General features: G+C 42.4%; 2 protein-coding genes across 3 annotated transcripts in view; one reads left to right on the top strand and one right to left on the bottom strand.

Moving 5' to 3' along the window:
• polr2a (polymerase (RNA) II (DNA directed) polypeptide A) overlaps positions 1–10,336 on the bottom strand; it is a 10,641-nt gene extending 305 nt beyond the window's left edge. Inside the window, exons 1-27 of the mRNA XM_034857383.1 lie at positions 9,990–10,336; positions 9,073–9,205; positions 8,828–8,964; positions 8,380–8,553; positions 7,981–8,262; positions 7,679–7,840; positions 7,348–7,568; positions 7,107–7,239; positions 6,880–7,004; positions 6,377–6,587; positions 6,087–6,296; positions 5,831–5,999; positions 5,647–5,741; positions 5,316–5,519; positions 5,001–5,223; positions 4,669–4,852; positions 4,280–4,451; positions 4,070–4,175; positions 3,484–3,689; positions 3,086–3,349; positions 2,763–2,970; positions 2,577–2,677; positions 2,388–2,492; positions 901–1,083; positions 582–785; positions 263–449; positions 16–172 (exon numbers count right to left, since the gene is read on the bottom strand). Of these exons, the coding sequence (XP_034713274.1) occupies positions 16–172; positions 263–449; positions 582–785; positions 901–1,083; positions 2,388–2,492; positions 2,577–2,677; positions 2,763–2,970; positions 3,086–3,349; positions 3,484–3,689; positions 4,070–4,175; positions 4,280–4,451; positions 4,669–4,852; positions 5,001–5,223; positions 5,316–5,519; positions 5,647–5,741; positions 5,831–5,999; positions 6,087–6,296; positions 6,377–6,587; positions 6,880–7,004; positions 7,107–7,239; positions 7,348–7,568; positions 7,679–7,840; positions 7,981–8,262; positions 8,380–8,553; positions 8,828–8,964; positions 9,073–9,205; positions 9,990–10,076 (4,643 nt within the window). The 5' untranslated portion in view covers positions 10,077–10,336. The remainder of the gene's footprint in view (positions 1–15; positions 173–262; positions 450–581; positions 786–900; positions 1,084–2,387; positions 2,493–2,576; positions 2,678–2,762; positions 2,971–3,085; positions 3,350–3,483; positions 3,690–4,069; positions 4,176–4,279; positions 4,452–4,668; positions 4,853–5,000; positions 5,224–5,315; positions 5,520–5,646; positions 5,742–5,830; positions 6,000–6,086; positions 6,297–6,376; positions 6,588–6,879; positions 7,005–7,106; positions 7,240–7,347; positions 7,569–7,678; positions 7,841–7,980; positions 8,263–8,379; positions 8,554–8,827; positions 8,965–9,072; positions 9,206–9,989) is intronic.
• Positions 10,337–13,500: 3,164 nt separating this feature from the next.
• The window catches only part of zbtb4 (zinc finger and BTB domain containing 4), a 24,857-nt gene continuing 15,640 nt past the window's right edge, over positions 13,501–22,717 (top strand). Inside the window, exon 1 of one of the 2 annotated variants that reach the window (XM_034856363.1) lies at positions 13,501–13,676. The gene's annotated coding sequence lies outside the window, so the exon portion shown is untranslated. Of the gene's footprint in view, positions 13,677–20,163; positions 20,346–22,717 lie in introns of those variants that run through there. The other variant, XM_034856364.1, reaches the window with a different exon arrangement.

Genomic DNA, 22,717 nt, shown 5'->3' on the forward strand with positions numbered 1-22,717 from the left:
CCCCCCCCCCCCCCAAAAAAAAGGTGGAAGAGCCAAAGTGACCAGAACATATACTCACCGACACTGGGGGACCAGGCACCATAGGCCGGTGTTGCTCCTGTGTTCCATGGGGTCATGGCAGGTGACATACCACTCATGGGACTCGGCACTGTGCCAAAGAACATTCCAGTGGCTGCGAACAGGACGGATACACAATGTAAATATCCTAGCTCTTAACACTGAACAATTCAGATGTATATCCAACAAACATCTTCCCACTTACGTCCAGCCACGCTGATGCCAGGTATGTTTGTGGGGATCTCCATGCCATATTTACACTTCTCAGCATCTAACAGCAAATCAAAGCATCCTGTACCAGCCGGGGCGAGCTGGCCAAGCATGATGTTCTCTGACACACCCTTCATGGGGTCACTCTCGGCATGGGATGACGCCTCCATCAACACATCCACCTAGACGAGGAAATGCAAGACAAGAATTGAATGGTAAGGTGGTGAATGGCAAGCTAATACAATTCTTCTTTTTTTTTTTTTAAATCAGCATTAGGTTAGTAATGTTTTAGTTAATTAATGGTCCCCTCTCACCGTCTCCTCAAAGGAACACTTCATAAGTGGTCCTGTGTCTTGACGGTTGATGCCGTGACGTGTGATGGCCATCAGGTGACCGCGGCATGTCATGGTGTCACAGAGCAGAGCCAAGTGACGGTAGTTGACATAGGAACCGTCAAAAGAGATGACGTGGTTCAACTCTCTCTCCAGAGCCTTTCGCACTGCCTCAATTCCCAAGACCTAGAGAGAGAGAGAACGAGAGCGAGAGAGCGAGAGTGAGAGCGAACATGAACATATATAGTTAAACTTGCTGTAATTTTGCTGTTGACACAAAGCTATTTTTATGCTTTCGTACCGTGAAGATCTCAACAATGTCGTTGGAGGTGGTCCTGACAGGATCTACGTCTTTCTCGCTGAGGACCCTCATGAGGCTCACGCCGTCTGTCTCAAGGATCCACTCCTGCAGGGCCTTGAACTCACCATCCTCTGTGATGATGATCTTCTTCTTATTGTCAGTCTGAGGCAAGTGCATGTACACCTGGAGGAGAAGAGTGTGACATTTGACTTACACTCACCTATAGGATTATTAGGAACACCATACTAATACTGTGTTTGACCCCTTTTCGCCTTTCAGAATTGCCTTAATTCTACGTGGCATCTATTCAACAAGGTGCTGAAAGCATTCTTTAGAAATGTTGGCCCATATTGATAGGATAGCATCTTGCAGTTGATCGAGATTTGTGGGATGCCCATCCAGGGCACAAAGTTCCCATGCCACCACATCCCAAAGACGCTCCATTACCGTGGGGGCCATTTTAGTACAATTAACTCATTGTCAAGTTCAAGAAACCAATTTGAAAGGATTCAAGCTTTATGACATGGTGCATTAACCTGCTGGAAGTGGCCATCAGAGGATGGGTACATGGTGGCTATAAAGGGATGGACATGGTCAGAAACAATGCTCAGGTAGGCCGTGGCATTTAAACCATGCCCAATTGGCACTAAGGGGCCTAAAGTGTGCTAAGAAATCAACCCCCACACCATTACACTACCACCACCAGCCTGCACAGTGGTAACATGGCATGATGTTTCCATGTTCTCATTCTGTTTACGCCAAATTCTGACTCTAACATCTCAATGTCTTAACAGAAATTGAGACTCATCAGACCAAGTAACATCTTTCCAGTCTTCAACTGTCCAATTTCGGTGAGCTCTTGCAAATTGTAGCCTCTTTTTCCTATTTGAAGTGGAGATGAGTGGTACCCGGTGGGGTATTCTGCTGTTGTAGTCCATCGGCCTCAAGGTTGTGCGTGTTGTGGCTTCACAAATGCTTTGCTGCATACCTCGATTGTAACGAGTGGTTATTTCAGTCAAAGTTGCTCTTCTATCAGCTTGAATCAGTCGGCCCATTCTCCTCTGACCTCTAGCATCAACAAGGCATTTTCGCCCACAGGACTGCTGCATACTGGAGGTTTTCCCTTTTCAGACCATTCTTTTTAAACCCTAGAAATGGTTGTGCGTGAAAATCCCAGTAACTGAGCAGAATGTAAAATCTGAGTAATCTCAGACCGGCCCGATTTCACCAACAACCATGCCATGCTCAAAATTGCTTAAATCACCTTTCTTTCCCATTTGACCTTCAGTTTAGAGTTCAGGAGATTGTCTTGACCAGGACCACACCCCTAAATGCATTGAAGCAACTGCCATGTGATTGGTTTATTAGAGAATTGCATTAATCAGAAATTGAACAGGTGTTCTATAATCCTTTAGGTGGGTGTATAGCCACAGACGGTTATATTTCTTTTGCTGATTGCTATTCTAGGTGTGTGTGTGTTCCGTTACCTTGCTAATCTGCTCAATGCCTTGTAGGGTCATGTCTGTCAGCATGTTGGACTCGATGCACCTCAAGAACACATCATCATCCATTTTGTCCACCACCTCCTCATCCTAAACAAAGAAAATAGAGTTAAGATTAATATGCTAACTGACCACAGTGAGTTCATAGTTATTAAATATAATGTCAATGTTCACCTCCTGGAACTTGTTCTCATCGCTGTTCATGATTCTGATTCGCAGAACAAGCTTTTCAGCATTGTCGTCATTGAAAATACAGTTCAGGTCATCTCCAAAACCTTGCAGAAAAAAAAAAATGTCATTAGGAGAAGCAGCTAGTTTCTGTTAGAGCTGAGGACTACACACTGTGTACACACAACCCACCTGCGTTGATCTTCTCTGCAATCTGCTCCATAGTCAGCTTGCGATCAGTCATGTGCTTGCGGTCGAGCTCGATGCGCAGCAGCCACGGTGAAATGCGCGTCACGTCAAAGTCAGGCATCTCGTAGTAGACGTTCACCCACTCCTGGTCCTCGGCCACCACCGTGTTCTGGGGGTTGGGGTCGTAGTAGATGGCTGTGTTTGCCGTCACCTGGGTTCAAATGCAAAGTTTTAGTCACTGCTTCATTTATTAGGATGAACTTTTTTTGGCAACGTAAGGATCAAAACTAAATTATTTGGACAAACTGTACATTAACGTCTCTCACCTTTCGCAGTGTGGTGTGCTCCAGACGACAGAGGATGTCCTTGGCCCTCTCAGCGTCACGCGCTGCCTGACCCAGCAGGAAAACCGTCAGAGAGGGTGTTTTGGGCCTCTTGGAGATGTTGATCAACTCTTTTAGACGAGGCACACCGAGTGTTACGTTCTTGGCTGACACACCGGCGTAGTGGAAGGTGTTGAGGGTCATCTGGGTGGCTGGCTCTCCCAGCGACTGAGCAGCCAGAGCGCCAACCATTTCACCTGGGTGGGCCTGGGAACGCAGGAAAACATGAGATTCATTTATAAAATTAAAAAAAAAAAAATCTCATCTTCAAAGTTCAATATTCAAACAAACAGTCTAGTTGAGATCTGGCAACTGGAAATAAGACAATATCCTAAACTTACAATGGACTGGTTGAATTTGGTCTCAATCTCTCCCAGCAGCCAGTCGAAAGCCTCCGTGGAAAGGCGGAATTCCTGGGTCATGCGTTTGGAGCAGAGTGTGGAGCGCAGGTGGATGTTAAAGAGCAGAGTGGCGTTCTGCTGGGCCTGTCTGCTCAGCGGGTCATCACCATTCACAATCACCAGCTTCTTACTGAGATCCTGCAGACCTGGAAGTGCAAACACACGCGCTAGGATTGAGATCTATGGGGACAGTGGGGAATTCCTTGATACTGTGATGCTATAAGAAATCATAGTTTCTCTCTAGCAAAGACGGGGATTAGGACTTGAACTGTTCTACTCGTAATGTAACACGCAGGGATTCACCAGGTGGCTTTAAGGAACTCCTGAGGTCAGGCCACCACCTCCTCGTTCTAATTCTGCAGCTAGTGCTTCTTTCACATGCTTCACAAAATCCTGGAACTGAACATATAGTGAAGAAACTGTCTAAGTAGTACTTGGCTGTATGAGTTAATTTTAAAGAGAAAGCATAAACAGGGAGCGGTAATATATTGTTCTTTGGTTAAAGGAAGTCTGTTTTTTAGCTTACCCTCGACCACCCTTAGAGGATTGAGGTCTGTTGGGGTTCGAGTGTTGATGCGGAAGATCTTCTGAGCGTTCCAGATCATTCTGTCCAGGTTGCATGGCAGCACCACCTGTAGACGAGGATAAATTGCAGTATATGAATATTCCTGATTTCACATGCCAGACCAAGACACTACTTAGGAGCAGAGCTGTGTTTACAAAGAAGAGCACCCACCTTACTGTCCCCGGTGGGGAAAATGGCTCGGAGGACCTCCCTGTCCTCCTTCATCTTGTCAAACTCCTTCTCCAAGGAACTCTGCACATTGGCATTTGTCAGCACGTCTTTTACTACATCTTCCTGCAGCATCCGCCTAAGCGCTCGCTCATTGGTACAATCGAACTTAAACCTAGACAGAAAATGAGAAAGAGTTAAGTTGTTGATTATAGACAATTTTATGCACACAATTGAGTAAAGTTACAGCGTGGTCACAAATCCATACAGGCTACTGGAAAGCGACTTTGAGAACAAATTTATCCAAATATCTCAATGAAGGAAGGAGATTTTGACCATTAAGGACAAACCTCATCAAGCTAAGAAACACAATGCTCCCCTGTGTGACTTACTTCTTTTCAAAGGCCTTGTGCGAGGGTTTGAGCGTTGCCACGTTTTGGAACTCGACGTTCTCTCCTGCCAGGCCATCCTCACCGTAACGCAGCTGAACTACCTGGTTGATGGAGTTACGCACCGTGCCGTCATACTTAACCATCACCGACTCCATGGACTTGATCAGACGACGCTGGATGTAACCTAGTGGGGTACAGATGTACCATGTTAAAAACTAAAAAAGGCTTCTTTTTTTGTTGGACAGGTTTAGTTCTGAGAGTCTAATGATAAAAAATAAAAAAACAGTTACTAAAAGCATCCTTTGAAATATATCCTAACTGCCTGGAATTACCAGTCTCAGCAGTCTTGACAGCTGTGTCGATCAGACCCTCTCTGCCTCCCATGGCATGGAAGAAGAACTCTGTTGGAGTCAGGCCAGCCAGGTAGGAGTTCTCCACAAAGCCTCTACTCTCAGGACCGTAGTCATCCTTAATGAAGTGAGGCAGCGTGCGATGTTTGAAGCCGAAGGGAATTCGTTTCCCCTCCACGTTCTGCTGCCCCACCACAGCAATAACCTGAATAAGGCGATAAAGAGATGTCAGAGATCATGTGAATCAAAGCCATCATTCATCTAATAAGGTAGTGACAATTAAAGGGATTATTTTACCTGTGAGATGTTAATCTTTGAGCCCTTAGAACCTGCCACCACCATGGACTTGAAGTTGTTGTACTCAGACAGAGACTTCTGGGCTGAGGATCCTGTTTTGTCACGAGCATCGTTGAGGATACGATTCACCTGGTTCTCAAAGGTCTGCCTCAGTGTGTTACCAGGGGTAGGCTCCAGCTCGTTGTTGTGGGCTTTCTCGATGACCTGGCAGATTTTAAGGACATTTTTAACTTTATTTGTAATTTCTGCTAAAAAACTGAAAAACAGGTGGAACTATGTTGAAATAACAAAATATGGGATGTTGGTGACCATACAAATACTTTGTGCTTACTTCTATCACATCCTGTTTGGCTTTCTTGATGGTGTTCTGGATGTCAAGGTAGGTCTTGGCATCAGCAATGGAGTCACCAATACCAATGGAATGACCTAAAGAAAATATCATAAAGCAAACCTATAAATATTAGACAAAACATCACTAACACTGACATAAAGCAAAGAAAGGTATATTAATTTACCCTCGATTAGCAGCCAGTTGTTGACCACAGTCTGAATGTTGGAGTAGAAGAGTCTGGTGACGTCGTGGCCCATCTCCAGGTAGGAGATGTGGACAAGGGAGCCGGCTGAGGTTCCCAGAGATTTCTTACACAGGATGCCCATGATCAACTCACCATTCTCCACTATGACCTGTGTGAATGAGCTGAATGTCAGATCACTTGTATTTTTATTCATTTTCAGTCTTTAATCTATACAAGATCATTGAGGGACTTTTACCTTGGTGTCCCCAGGTGAGATGTGTTTGTAAGGGCCACTGTCTTCTTCGTCAGGATGGGTGCTGTGTGTGCGGACCACATTAATGTGTCCAGGAATGATTAGGCTGAAGATCTGCTTGCCTGTCCACAGAGGACGGGGCTTCAGGATGGCTGGCTGAGGCACTTTTCCATCCCAAGTGGAGAGGAACATGAGGAGGTTCATTACTTCACCCTGTGGTGCGGAAATGCAGTGTTGAGACCCTTTCAGACCAGAACAAGGAGAAGCTGGTGACCCCGTAACAATCTCCTTACCCTCTCTAAAAAGACATCTCGTTTGGTGAATTTGCGGACAGCTGTGAGGGTGTCCTGCACAATACCCATGACAGGCCTGTTGGACTGGGGTGTGACGATCATACGCGGCACCATGGCCAGCTCCTGAATCTCTGCCCTCGTCTCGAGGGACTGGGGCAGGTGGAGGTTCATCTCATCCCCGTCAAAGTCAGCATTGTATGGAGTGGTGACACTGGGGGGAGATGAGGATAGGATTTAGAACTGCTACACTGCAGAGATAACTCATTTCAGTCAGGGATAATATAACAGTGATTGGAATTTGCAAAGACAAAGTGATACAGTACAAAAATAACTATGATGTAACAATGTGACAAGTTAGACTTATGACATTAAACTGCATTCACAACAACCTAAAATTGTTACTTTAATTGTAATTGCCTGGATACTATGCCAAAATACGAATTATCAAACAAATAATTTATCTATAAATCGTCTATTTCAAAAGAAACATTCATATAAGTCACCTAAGGTTGAGTCGAAACGTGGACCACGGCAGAATTCGCACCCTGTGCCCCATCATGGACATTTTATGTAGTGTAGGCTGTCTGTTGAAGATGATGATGTCACCGTCACACATATGTCTTTCCACCTAAACAGAAAAAAAAATGTTACTTTTTAAAACAATCCAAAAAAAAAAATAGTTTTAGCAGTAGATGTAGCTCTAGAGCTGCTATGAGCATTTTAATCTTGCCTTGTAGCCAATCTGCAGGTGAAGGTCACTTGGTTTAGGGTGGAATCGCAGGTCAATTCTGTCTCCATTGTCACGGATGATGTATTTGGCTCCTGGGTACTGGCTGTTGCCTCTTCGCACCAGCTCTTGTAATCTAGGATAATCATCAGAATGAATTAGCAGACATCACATTTCACTCTAAAAGATTTTGGAATACAGTTTTTTTTGTGAATTACATAAAGTTTAATCTTATTTGCCGTACCTGTCAATATTAAAGGGTGTGACAATTTCTGGGAAGGTCATATTGGCTGCAATGGATCGTGGTACGCCCACTTGGTCGATTTGCAGGTTGGGGTCTGGGGTGATGACAGTTCGGGCGGAGAAGTCCACACGCTTGCCCATAAGGTTACCTCGGACTCGCCCCTCCTTCCCCTTTAGACGCTGCTTTAAGGATTTGAGAGGGCGGCCAGACTTTTGCATTGCCTATGAAAGAGAAATTGCAAAAATGTACTGCTACTGTACCCTGTGTATTTCAGAGTATTTTCCATTGAATCTTGTACTATATTTAATGCATCTGGGAAATTCACACATACCCTTGGCAGGCCTGGCAATTCGTTGTCCACCATGGTGGCTACATGAAACTGGAGCAGTTTGACATCCTCAGCTATGACGTGAGCTGCAGCACCACTCTGCTCGTTTCTTCTCAGCTGGTTGTTGATTTTGACTATGTCAGCCAGTTTGTGGGTCAAGTCATCCTTTAAAACAGAAATCAATGGATTTGTTATCATCGTTGTCAAGTGTAGATCTCGTTTTTACACAGCTTGAAAACATGCAACAACAAAATATGCAGTGTAACAACAACAAAACAGTCGGCCTGAAGTATCTATTACTTTACCTGGTTGCGAGCAGAGCCTTGCATTACTACAGCAGGTCTGACAGCCAGTGGAGGCACAGGCAAAACAGTTACAATCATCCATTCTGGTCGGGCAAACTTGGGGTCCATGCCCAAGATGACGTCCTCTTCATCTGAGATGCGCTTGAAGATCTCATGCACACGCTCAGGGCTCAACAGGATTTTCTTCTCCTGTGAATCCTCATTAACGTGCTTCCACTCGGCATACAGCTCCAAGCCAGAGCGTCTGATACGTGGCTGGTAGCGTCCACAGCCACCATGGCCCTACGTAAATCGCAAGTGAAGGAAGTGGAAATAAAAGTGTAACAAAACATGTTAGGCAGTGGCGTGAATGTTACCAAAAAGTAAATTAACTATGAACAAAAGAATGCTCCCAAATACCTTCTCCTTGGTAAGGTCCTCCTCAGTCTCCTGCTGTTCCATTCCAAATTTGTTGTCCATCTCCTCGCCCCCTTCACAGATATTTTTTCCTTTGCACAGCTCGTACACATGTGTCAAACGTTTCCTGGGCTGCCCTTTAGATTTTATCAGGATGTCTTTGATCTTTGGATTGTTCTGGAGTTAACAATGATGGGAGCAAGTTAAACGTCAAAAAGCTATGAACAAGACTGAAATAATTATTTTTTTACATTACATGTAATTTAGCTGATGCTTTTATCCAAAGTGACTTACAATTGCTACATATGTCACAGATTGCACGCTTCTGGAGCAACTAGGGGTTAAGTGCCTTGCTCAGGGACACATTGGTTGATGTATCGCAGTGGGAATTGAACCCAGATTGCCCAGATATTATTAGTGTGAAGTATAGAAATATGCTGAATATACTTACTGAATCCACTAATAGCTTAGAGCAAAAGAAGCAGACACATCGAAGAACCTTCATTATCTTTGTTACGAAGCCAACATGGAAAACTGGCTTTGCCAGTTCTATGTGCCCAAAGTGGCCAGGGCATTCTGTCATGTTGCCTGAGGAAACAAAAAACATGTTTATCATTAAGTAAGGACATTAAATAGAGACAGCAGCCAACTGATCAATAATATATTTCTGTATGAAATGCTAACATGACATTATACCTGCACATGTCTGGCATCTTCCGGTTCGTTCTATGACCCCTTGTCTTGGGTCCATAAGGCCACCAAGTTTAGGACGTCCTCCTTCTGTGGTTTCGGGGTATTTGATTCCCCCTTCTGTAACGGACATCCGTTTCTGAGGAGAAATACATCATATTTATAAGTGTATGCTCAGTTAAACAGTTGATCATCTACCCACAGTGTTAGAATATAAATACCTCGACACATTTGTGAGTTATAGATATTTAACATTCATCAACATTACTGATAGAATCTTAATGTCTATTAACCATGACATTACTTGAAATAACGGATATAAAAATGTAAAAAAAAAATTTAAAAAGCGGTTGCCTCAGCTAAATGTGGCTAAAATAAAGTTCAACTTCTACTATATGAAACGTTATGATCAATAACAATCCAGCGTTCATAAACACATTAAACTACTAAACTAAACGCCCAATCCGGAGTTAAAGAAAACATGCATTTCGGACTCTGTTGAAGTACCCTTTTATTCATTGAATGTGTAAGAAAACAAACCAAAGCGTACAATGCGACCAGTGGTAAAACCAAGCGAGCTGTGTACGGAACTATAAGATATAAAGTATTTACTAATGGGCCTACAAGATACATTGCATAAATACAAAGGGGGTTTAATTCATGTGATAGCGTGGATAATTTTTGAGAATGTTGTGCTTAAAGTTTTTAAAACTTCCTGCAACACGCTAGTTAGCACAAGCTCCAGCCTGGCACAGCTAGTTAGCTAGGCTAGCTAGGCTAACAGCGAGCATGTTCCGTTGTAAACAGAACCATGTCTTTGCCACATTTGTTAAAGTACAAGATTAGTCAAGAAACTGCAAGAGTGACGTGTGATCTATCTGAGTATTAATAAAATAACCCACTCCCCCAAATAGAAAACCTACAAGCTCATCTGGGCTGATGATGCCGAATTGAACTCTCTTGATCGTGCGCAATGGGCATGCGCTGTCGCCGGAGGGCGGTCCGTGCATCCTGTCTATTCAAAGAGACGCGTCCTTCCTCGGCACGCCGCTTTGTGAGCAGGAGCAGCCTTTAAATTGTCACCACGACTCTGGTCCGGCCGCCAACGGTGACCGGAAAGTCTCCGAAGGTGATATCCCAGGAACCTCTGCTGTCGGTTACCTTTATAGTCGAGTTTTTTGTGTTTTGGTCCTAAGTAAAATGGCTACCGACAGTTCCCTTCCCCTTTTCTGATCTACACTCCGGAGCGCTCTAAGCGCTTCTGAGCATGAAGCGGTTCAACGCTTGGTTATATAGACTGACTGCATACTACGGGGTTGCACATTCCAAAAGACAGGGGCAGAGGTGGGACGTGGATCTCTGTAGTAAAACGCTCATTGGCTATTCAAGACAGTGAAATGAATAATTAATTGTATCACACGTACAGCCAATTAGAGATCACGTTATTTCCTTTAACGAATCGGAACTAAAGGCGGGCGTCAATTGAACCTAGACCCTTCCCGATTGGTTTTATGAAAACAGAGTAGGCGGTGTTGCGTAAATTTTGCATGCAATATATGAATATTCAACTGAAATCCTGTCAATTCGTCCATTTTCTTATTAATATTGAGGAGTACAAAATAGATGACCAATGACTGCGAAGAAAAGATCCTTCTTAGAATCATTTCAACAAAACCCGCCCTAGTTCCGATATTTTCCGAGTGTGGCCGATGTGAATTTCTTCCCTCAGAGCAAAAATAAAAAAAATCTCTGTCCTCCCGTTCGTCTCGCTCTAGATCAGCCTGGGCTCTAAGAAAAGAGGCTCAGGGCTGAGGCCTGTTAAGACCTTTGATAAAAAAGGAGGAAATGGTCGAAATACATAATATTTTCACTTCAAAACACTGTATCATGGATTATTTTTGAGCTACTTTGGAAACATATATCCTTTTGGGTTTTTCTTACTCTGCGTTTTTGGATCTCTGGGACTTTGTTGCAAGCCTCGGACTCGCCTGAGAGCGATGTCCGGAGAGTGGACTGGATTTTACGTGCGCCCTGTAGGAAAGTCTGGGGAAGCCTTAAGTGTTAATTTAACATTTGTTTTTTAACAGGTGCTGAAGATTTTTCCATGAACATGTGACGTGTGTAATATATATCTAGTTATTATGTTCAGTTGTTCTTGTATTTTTTTATATTTTTTAAAATGTAAAACATTGTCCTAGGCCATGATTATATAGCAGTCTGGTCGTTTTGGCGGTTTTAGGTTGGTATTTATTTAAATGACCACTAACTTTTATTATAAGTAGTTAAACGTTACCAGCCAGCTCAATACGGGTTTAAATGCTAAACTCTCAAAGGTTGCTTTCTTAGCATTAACGTTACAGCTTGTGATTTGACTATTTTGCCGACAACGACGGTAACATTATGTTCCCTGATAATTGCTGTAGCTACACATTTTCAACATGAATTGTGTAACGTTAGCGTATGTACCTAGCTAACTAACGTAGATACGCTTTAAAAGTAATATTTTCGGCGTTTAGCTAGCTAAGTATGCTCATAAGATGTCTTTGTGTTGCTAAGCTAAAGCACCCTTATATTTAGCTAAGCCTTGTACATAACGTTACTGTATACGAATTTTAGTTTTCTTTCCCTAGGATGGCGAAGGTATATCCTGTCCTACTCTGTCTTTGATTGGCTTACCCTGAAATTGTCCAGCCCTGCTCTGCCTTACTCTGTCTCTGATTGACTTATCCTGAAATTCTTACCTTAACCCGTCAGCGAGGTCTAGCAAATCAGAGGTAGAGTAGGCAGGGTAATTCATTTTCTCATGCCTTCGCCATCCTAGGAAAATAAAGTGGATTACGGTGGGCCATAGCTAAGTAAATCTCTGATTTTGCTGGTCAACTTTTGTCTTAGTGTTAAGGTTGTAGTAGATGAGTTTTGTATACAGTGGTAATATGTTATAACGTTACCATGAGGACAACAGTATAGGTTATAATGGCTAGCACAGTTGGACATTAGCGCCCAACATGGCGGTGTTTGACAATATGCTTCTTGTTGTGAACGAGGAAGATGGAGTCTGGATATTCTTGCTGGTTAACATGACCGGCTATATAGCTGCAAATTTTCACAAAATGTCGAGGACCTTGACAAAATAAGGAGCGACTATATGAATGTTTTATCTAACTAATTTTAACGTGATAGGTTATAAAGTGTCGAAACTGCTTGGAAGTTTCCTAGCCCGTTTTCAAGTGTCTCGACTCTTCGTCGAAGTTGAAGCCATTTTACTAGCTAACTACGTGCATAGTAGTAGTCTGTAGCTAGTAGCTAGTCTAAAGTAAAGTGTTGATGTTTAGTCAATAGGCTGTTTGTACAGTGATCGTTACCATGAAGGTATTCCACCATTCTAAGTTAAGCTTTTGACTAACGTTACTTACATTTTAGTTGCTAGCGTTATAGGTAAGTATTGTTACCGGGGACTAGGAGAGGCCATTAGCTTGTTACACAATAGATTTATCCGGGTAGTTCTCGGTTGTTGTGCCCAAGAGAAGGGAGCACGTTTGCCCGGTGTAAATAGCTATATCAATGTCCAAAAGCAGAACGGATTACTGTGTTAATATATGGCCATTTGAGAGCCATACATCTCCAATGTCCCATTTAAGCAGTGCTGTTGTATTTGCATAAGGTGCTGAAATGTTTCTATTCACTTAATGAATACACTTAATACATTTACCATTGAAGTGGAAGAAAAAGCTACACTGGTTGAACCACATGTCAATCTCTGTAGCTAGTGTTTAAAATGTGCAATGTAATAGCTATGTAACAGTGCTTTTTTAACTGCCTTTTTTTTAAATAAAGACACTGAACCAACATGCTGGACTGTGGGACTGTTTTATTATTGAGTATTTTAACAAAATTCATTTTAACAGTCTTATAAAAACATTACGTCCATGTTAAGTGGGGCAGCTTAATGTTATGTGCTGTTACCAGCATCAACATGCCTCTTTGCCATCATCTCTTTTTGGCAGGTCCAGCAATGGAAGGCAGCATTCAAGCCCAGACGATAGGAAAGATGCAACATCTGCCGTATCCTTATGGAGTCAAACGAGGAAACTCCGTATCCTTATGGAGTCAAACCATATTCTATTTTGAGTTATTTTAATAAACTGCATGCCGGCTTAACATCCGTAGAAGAATGTGACAGATTCACTTTGTTCAGCATGTGCCATGCAATACCATGACAATACAAAGGAAGCATTATTGACCTAATGGCTCCCTCCTCTGGTTCATATTGAGAATGATCAGCGTTGCAAAGACTATGCACAACCCATAGACCGTTAAAATACGGTCTATGGCACAACCACGTTTTCAATGCGGAAGCGAGTCCCTACAGGCTGTCAGACGTGCTCCCTCTATTGCTGCAAGGAGGTCAGTGCATAAAGGCTTCACTGTGTCCCGTCAAAAAAGTGTAAAGTTAGGTGGGAATTCGTCCGCATTTAGAATAGTTGTAAAATCTAAAGAACGTTTGTGACGTTAAAGGATTTCTGCAAAAGGTGTGCATCGTTATGGAAGCAATTGCCTCCGTTTTTCTGAACGTTTGAAAATAAAAATTGAAATGTATACAGACCAATCTGATAGTGCTTTAATGCATACAGTGAGGAAAATAAGTATTTGAACACCCTGCTATTTTGCAAGTTCTCCCACTTAGAAATCATGGAGGGGTCTGAAATTGTCATCGCAGGTGCATGTCCACTGTGAGAGACAGTGTAAAAAAAAGAAATGATCCAGAAATCACAATGTATGATTTTTTAACTATTTATTTTTGTGATACAGCTGCAAATAAGTATTTGATCACCTCAGAAAATCAATGTTAATATTTGGTACAGTAGCCTTTGTTTGCAATTACAGAGGTCAAATGTTTCCTGTAGTTTCTCACCAGGTTTGCACACACTGCAGAAGGGCTATTGGCCCACTCCTCCCCACAGATCTTCTCTAGATCAGTCAGGTTTCTGGGCTGTCGCTGAGAAACACAGAGTTTGAGCTCCCTCTAAAGATTCTCTATTGGGTTTAGGTCTGGAGACTGGCTAGGCCACGCCAGAACCTTGATATGCTTCTTACAGAGTCACTCCTTGGTTATCCTTGCTGTGTTCTTCGGGTCATTGTCATGTTGGAAGACCCAGCCTCAACCCATCTTCAATGCTCTAACTGAGGGAAGGAGGTTGTTCCCCAACATCTCGCAATACATGGCCCCGCTCATCCTCTCCTTAATACAGTGCAGTCGCCCTGTCCCATGTGCAGAAAAACTGCCCTAAAGCATGATGCTACCACCCCCATGCTTCACAGTAGGGATGGTGTTCTTGGGATGGTACTCATCATTCTTCTTCCTCCAATCACTGTTAGTGGAATTATGACCAAAAGTTCTATTTTGGTCTCATCTGACCACATGACTTTCTCCCATAACTCCTCTGGATCATCCAAATGGTAATTGGCAAACTTAAGTCGGACCTTAACATGTGCTGGTTTAAGCAGGGCAACCTTCCGTGCCATGCATGATTTCAAACCATGACGTCTTAGTGTATTACAGTAACCTTGGAAACGGTGGTCCCAGCTCTTTTCAGGTCATCGACCAGGTCCTCCTGTGTTGTTCTGGGCTGATTTCTCACCTTTCTTAAGATCATTGAGACTACACGAGGTGAAATCTTGCATGGAGCCCCAGTCTGAGGGAGATTGACAGTCACGTTTAACTTTTCCCTTTTCTAATGATTGCTCCAACAGTGGACCTTTTTTCACCAAGCTGCTTGGCAATTACCCCGTAGCCCTTTCCAGCCTTTTGGAGGTGTACAATTTTGTCTCTAGTGTCTTTGGACAGCTCTTTGGTCTTAGTCATGTTAGTAGTTAGATTCTTACTAATTGTATGGGGTGGACAGGTGTCTTTATGCAGCTTACAACCTCAAACAGGTCCATCTAATTTAGGATAATAAATGGAGTGGAGGTGGACATTTTGAAGGCAGACTAACAGGTCTTTGAGGGTCAGGATTGTAGCTGAAAGACAGGTGTTCAAATACTTATTTGCAGCTGTATCATACAAATAAATAGTTTAAAAAAATCATTTGTTGTGTTTTCTTGATTTTTTATTTTAGATTATGTCTCTCACAGTAGACATGCACCTACGATGACAATTTCAGACCCCTCCATGATATCTAAGTGGGAGAACATGCAAAATAGCAGGGTGTTCAAATACTTGTTTTCCTCACTGTAGGACCTACTCTACGGTGCCTGGTGATATTGCTGTCAGGTAAAGTGACAAACTGTAAGAACCTAAAGAAACACATCATATTTAATTGACATACTGTGTATATATTGCAGTGTAGTCTATGTACATTTACTCAATTGCTGTACGTAGATAATGTCTGAGGAAGGATTTGTAATTTGCTTGACTTTTTCCATTTTAAGCGTTTTTATAGTCCATTGTGACTCCATTACAGTTTATAGGAGTAAATATAATAATTTATACGTCATTGCCTACATGCAAAACATTTTCTCAAAACATTTTTTTAAATGGATGCCATGATCTAAATTTATTAAAATATGTCCAACCTTAACCCACTATAGCTTTAAAAATCTACTTTTATGGTCGTTTAATAATGTAATAGGAGCCATTTGGCATAATATGTAGGCTACATTTGATAGTAAATTAGCCTATATTTTGTTCCAATAAGCAAAAGTTGACTTACCTTCTGATGTGTTTCGGCTTTGCCTACAATTTTCAGTGATGGAACTGTCCATATTTATTATTCTAACTGATTTAAAATGGTATTAAAGAAGTCAAATCCAAGCCAATGAAACTTGCAAGTACCTTATTAACATTAGGCTTTGCAGTTGATGGTTTTGGCAGTTGGTATAATTATCATTTTTTGTTCCTGCCTCAGCAGTTCACATTAATGTACATAGCATGTGCTTTTTTCCAGAGGCATTCATTCCTCGAAGGGGTGAGGATTCATGTATCTAGAGGGAGCTCTTGTCTGTTGATTTCAGAGCCAGACTGTGTTTCAGGGGTTGGTGAGGAGTTTAGGGGGAGCCTTGTAGCACAATAAAGTAGGCGATCACGGAGGCGGGGGGAGACAGACCGGCAGGTGCAAAGCATGGTGGGAGGAGCAGAATATTTATTTTTTCAATCTGAGATACAATCACAAATTTTAAACTTACTGCAGAGTTAGTGAGCCACTGTACCTGAATCCACCAAAAAACGTCTGCTTTTTCTAAAAGTATTCAGTTGCTGTTTGTGTACACGGACATCTTTCTCCAAAAACTAATGAAGACAACATCACCTGTAGGCTGTGATGCTGCTGCTGTTAGAAAACATTCCTGCTGACCATGAGTAAAGTTTGTGAATCGGTTTCTGGGAATTTATTGCTGTAAAAATAACCAATCCTAGTCTATAGTATCAGCCCACATATGTATGCACCATCAAAAATAGACAAAAAAAACTGGTAGGAAATTCTATAGTCATTGCGTTTTTATGTTTATTTTTTGCGTGCAAAATAAAAGTGAATCGCCTGTTTCGTTATGATAAATGGTCAGTCTGCTCAAATTATGCACCAGGATGTTGTTTTGTAATAAAAATGTATGACGCAGAGTTGAGGGCATGCTCTCTCTGAGAGCATATTAGAGGAGGCCGGCCAATTTCTGTCTACCAGAGAATGTCCTGTTCTTTGGGTGTTTGTTTTGGCTGATGTCAGCCCCTGCCAAGCGTCTTCATCTTTCTTTTATCCTTCCTTTTATCATCCACACACCCTTTCAGACCTTCCAAATTCTCCTCCACTCTATTTACACAGGATTCATTTTAGGCAGTTAATTTGTAGAGAACAGACTGATGCAGGAATGTTAAGTCAGCTAGTATTTGAGTTTTGCAGGAGATCTACGTTTTGTTAAGGTTCTTTCAGCCTCTTCCCGGAATTATCTGGGTGCTAAATTAATTGCTCTTGATCCTACCTCGCGTTGCAATCGGCTTAGTGCTAATCTGGGGTTCTCACAGTGCAGCCAAGTCTCGTCCAGGCACTGAGCTGTCCACTGCTCTCTTCTCCCAAGGTTTTGACCTCTGGCACTGTCTCTTGTGCTCCCCTTTTGCCATACAACATATTTTTTCACTATCATTCTCCCCTCACTCAGTGATCTTTTCTTCATTCTGAATCAGCTTGGCCTACCAAGTCCACCCTTGAAGTCACATGATTGCTTTTCCTCCCTCCTTTATTGTCTGAACCTACCACTTGCGCTCAAGCCTTCATATTTTCCCTGACTCCCTCTTCAACTCTCATCTTCCCTCCCTTGCTGCATTTCTTTCACCCCTCTCTCTTGCACACTAAGCCTCAGAGATGGCCACATGCTGCCTGCAGTGGCTCTGTCCTGGTCGTACCACTCGCCCTGCCTCTTTTCTCACTTTTTTGTGTTTCGTTTCTCTGCTGTTCTGCTGTTTTGTTTCCCCTGGCATGCTGCCTTTGCCTCCGACCATCTGCCTCACTTTCTATTCCCCCTTTTACGACTTTCCATTTTCTTCTGATGTCAGTGAAATTATTAGTGATTTATTATTTTATTTGTGATCATAGGATTAGTATACCTCATGTTGCGCCATGGCTCAAAACCCTTAGTATCTTTCCTTTTCTTTCTCAGCTGCCTGTTGTTCTGGGTGGTTCTGATTGAAGTGTCTGCGTGCTATTTAAAGAGGCATGCAGAAAAGCAGGGTTGTTTACATTGGCCTCAAAATACAGGCTGTCTAGAAACAGGAAGTACCATCGCCCCGAAGCGCGGCAGCACACAGCGTCAGCCAACATGCACCACTTCCTTCTCATGGCTGAGCAGAGGCTCCAGCAAAACAACCCTCACGCTTATCAGAGAATTATGCACCCCTCCCCTCCACTGCCCGTCCTCCTGAATGGCGCACATACACAGCAGGCTTTTCACCCCTCCACCATGTCCTATATCGCTTTCTCCCATTCTCTTATGCCAACCCCCCCCCCCCCTGCCCCCTCTCCCTCCGACTTTCTCTCTTTGCCAGTACAGCATGCCTGAGTAGCTGCCTGGAGATGAAGGAGCTAATTAATTTGATTTAGCCGTCCTCTCTCTCTGGCAGTGGAAAAACCAGCCCCCTCCATCCCTCCACACCATATCAGGCACCCCTCCCAGATGATTTTCCACCTATCCTTTCCAGTCTCCTTTCGTAATGTCCACACTCTGATCCCACTCTTCCTCGTTCTCCTTAGCTTTTTTCTTTCATGTTATACAACCATATTTTTCAAGCGGTTTATTGCGTATCAAACTGATTTTAAACGGCTTGCCAACTGTAACTCTTGTGTGGGCTACACCCTACCTATTTCCTTTTTGTTTTAGCATTGTATCTCTTGTGTGGAACCAGGGACAGTTTGTGTGACTCAGCAGTGTTTCTCCGCTCACACAATCACGCTTGCTATAGCTCAGTGCGTCTGAAGCCGGCCTGCCAGGCTACGCACGATACTCTACCCTACGTCTGTCATCTGATACACTGACGGATCCGCCCATTGAGTTGTATTAGAAAAGTCCAGCCCAAGTATATAACTGTCTGACGTCACTTGTCAGCATAACTCTATGAATCCTTCCGATGCTTTGATCCTGACCAGTATGTAAACATGCTCTTATCTTTGCAGCACACAGGTTGTGGACATCTGCCTATGATAGTCTCTCTGAGATGTGTGTGTTTTAGTCCTGCAGTGTTGCCTCGCTAACTTCTCTACTGAAACTTAAAAAGCTGGAAACATTTTCAACATTTTCTAGCTGTAACACTAAGCTGCTGAAGAGATGCTTTGTTAAGCTGCAGCACTTTGTGCAAAAGGTCACAGAGGAAAGATTTTTCTCTTCTATTTTCATGTGATCACAGGAAGATAAGTTCTTGAACTTGACATGGTGGACCTATTTTCTTGAGGTCACAAAATATTTTAGCCATATTATACCAGCCCTTTTTGTTATTCTGTGACAGTGGTTCACAACCTTTTTGGCTATTGACCCCTTAAATTGAAGCAGTGTCTACTTGCCACTCTGTCACCGGTTGTATGTCTAGTGGTCGTTGTAACCAGTTCAACAAAAGAGTCAATTCTTTCCTTGTTTAATTTGAATACCTTTTTTTTAGTACTACACTACAATTATCCAGCAATTCACAAAAGCAAAGATTGTGGTAATTATATGACTATAACTTACTTTTTTAAATTTTTTTATTGAATTCCAATCCTTTTCATCATCTCACGGTGGCAGAACTCTTTTTATTACACTTTACTGGCCTGCATGGTTGAAATCCTCTTTGTCAATCAGGCCAAGTTGAAGCCCGGTTGCCTCAACATTTTAATAGATGGGTTTTCTACACCCCCTTTCACTCATGATAAAAACAAAAATAGAAAATCATGTATTCTGGCAGTTAAAGGCTGCATACTAAATTAATAGATTATCTTCACAACTCACCTGTTATAGATGAAAAAATATTGTTAGGTTTTGTTTAAAGCTTTAGTGTGTAGTTTCTGTCTTCACCACAAGTTACGCACGAAAGCTTTACCATACATTTTGATAGACAAGTGGTTACACAATATGAAGTTTACATTGCTCAACAGATAAAGATTAGGGGGTATCACTTTTATTTTTGCTGGGCTTGTGAGCACAAAGTGTGTGCGCTAAGACATGTAAAAAATCCCTGCAAAGGAGGTGCATTATTTGTAACTGTGCTCTACAATGTGAACTGCAGGATACTTCAGCCCCTAAAGAATTTCCTTATAACTTTGACATTTAACCTTTTTCTTTGTATTTTGAGGAAGAGCTAATTTCTTGAAATCATGTCTCCACGTGGTAGCTGTTTGTGTATTTTCTGTGCCATACTGTTGTAACTGCTGTCCTGACATTTGTTTTTGAAAACACCATAGAAGTTAGCTCACAACATGTTCCAGCAAGCTCATCTATCCCTGTTTCAAGGGAGGTTTCATCAAGTTACCCACTGTACCGCCACTGCATCTGTGAGACAATGCTGAGGGCTTCAACACCCTTTCATGTGTGCGCATGCGACTACAAATGTAAACATTTGTCATGCTTATCTGAACTTGTACTTGCAGAAAATGTGTGTGCTGTGGTTTAACTCTAGCTCACATTTCTGTGTTCAGGCTACACACGGAAAGAATCGCTGCGTCGGCCTTGTGCAGCCACGGCTTCCTCTTTAAGAAACCACTGACATTTGAACTCCTCGAGCATCGTTTGACTTCCCACTGTGATCTACGTCCAAGTCAGCTGGAGAGCAGGTTAGTCATTCCTTCTTTGAGATCATTGAGGATGTTTACTAACCCTTGAGCATTCCTCAGGATGTATTCACACACACGTATCAGTAGGAAGCCTGGATTTAAGAAGAAACATGTATTGCACACAATTGAGTCATGCACTATTACTGGTCATGTAAATGTTGTCTTTATACTGTATCTTTTCTAAACTAACAATGTACAAAATGAAAAACCAAGCTAAAGATTTGATACTTGACTGAACCCAAAGCAGCCGGGGGACGGACCGGGATTGAGGACTTTAGGAAAGTAAACGACTGACTCACTCAGCTTTTTCAGTATGTTTTCACTTGGAGGAATTCGCCTTTGTGTTTGATGCAACATATTAAAAGGAAATAAACTATAAAGCAAAGTACTACAGCAAACAAGATCATAAACATAGAACAAAATATAATTTTAAAATATGTAAAAGACACTGTGAAAAATATGCACAATAAATTGTTTTAGAATAAGAAAATAAGGATTTATGGTATTGTGTAGGATGTGCAAAAATGTGGAAAAGGGAATGTGCAAAAGTTCAGAATATATAATATATGTGCAATGGTCAGGTATATAGTCCAAAATGCATTGTGTTTCCCATTAAAGCAGCTATAATTAACCTTTTTTTATGATAACAATAGTTAAAATATATCTATAAAGCTCTTCACTTTTGACACTTGAGACTAAAAGGAGAGTGAATACTGGACAGTTGGACATGTAACAACAGGATTTGTTGCCACCGTCTGTACAAAGCCTCACAAAAATAAATTGATACATAATTGCATTATACATTACAACATGACCACATGAGAGACATCAGATACATCCCCACACATACCTACACATATAGCAACTACACACACAACTGTTATCAATGTGTTTTGTTTGGTGATGCTATGGCACAGAGACTCCTGATATAGCGTGCCCGTTCCCAAGCGAGGGATCTGTATCTACGGCCAGACGGAAGCAGTGTGAAGAATGGGTTGAGGGTGCCTGGGGTCATGTGCTATGATGTCAGCTCAGCATGTGATGGCTTCGCTGCTGAGATCTGAGAAGTTGGGGGTGGGGAGGCCAATAGTTTTGGAGGCATTGTGTGTGATGTGTGTGAGTTATTTTCTGTTGGAGGCAACTCCAAAGGTGGTGTTATGTCAGTGTCGTGGTCATGGCTTGTTTCTGCTGCACCACTGGGGCAAACAAAAATTCATTGTTGCAGTTTTAAGGCCTAATAAGCACGTTGAATGAATCTGGTACCCCATAAAACATTTGCAAAAGATGAAATATTAATGCTTTTTTATATTAACGTTGTAAACTGTTACTGCCCTTCACAGTCGGCAGAGATGTGTTTTACTTTAGCCCCATGGTGTGTACATATGTGTCCTAATGCACATGCTGGGAGACCAGGACAAAAAAACAATGCAAGGACACACTTCAAGACTTTGCTCTCACAGCGCTGCTCCACAGGGTGACTTTAACTGCACTGTGATTTATATGATAATTGGGCTAGTTTTCTTTCTGTTGAATACATTTTTTTTTTAAATAGTCAACTTTGCTGTTGAAAATAATATTATTAATTGGATCACATCTTATATGTACGCCAGATTGTTGATAAACCCTGCATAAAGGCTGATTACGAGACTAATGATAATATATTGAATTTCTTGGTAAGCTAATGGTTTACATTTTCCACCAAGATGGCTTTCTTAGATCTTCCATCTTTGTGTATTTGATTCAGATTTATGTGTCGCTTGGTAGCACAGCATGAAAAGCTATCATCACGTTTGGCCAAACATCCATGAATAGGGACGTCTGGACTACAGAGGCACTACTGAATACAGACAACGGGACAATGCCAGCACACATGTGTGAACCGAGTGATTGCACGCCTAGAACACACACACACACACACACACACACACACACACACACACACACACACACACACACTATTGTCTTTGCCAACAGGCAACTTGTTTCACAAACACAGCAGTCCTTTATTTTGCTTCACACACAGACAAATTGTTACTTCTAGTTTTAATTTGACTGTCCTGTCCTGAAGCTACTCACAGCTGCGGTCAAGTGTCCCGTCCACACACATCCTGCATGCATGCTTTGAAAGCGTGCAGGAGTGCATAAGAGAGGACGGGGGGGGGAGAAAAAAGTTTGTCCAACAGCCAGAGAGGTCACAGGAACAACACCCAATCCCAGAGCGGTTCCCATGGAGACAAGTGTGGCAGTGTACAATGAGGGTAGGAGAGAGTGATGAAAGAGGGAGAGAGGGAAAGGGCAGGGAAGAGTAGGAGGAGGGCGGGTTGTTGGCGTTAAGGTTCAGTTGGTGGGTACTCGGGGGGAGTCGGTGGGGG

Source organism: Etheostoma cragini, chromosome 19, assembly GCF_013103735.1.
Source record: "Etheostoma cragini isolate CJK2018 chromosome 19, CSU_Ecrag_1.0, whole genome shotgun sequence".
Classification (NCBI taxonomy): domain Eukaryota; kingdom Metazoa; phylum Chordata; class Actinopteri; order Perciformes; family Percidae; genus Etheostoma; species Etheostoma cragini.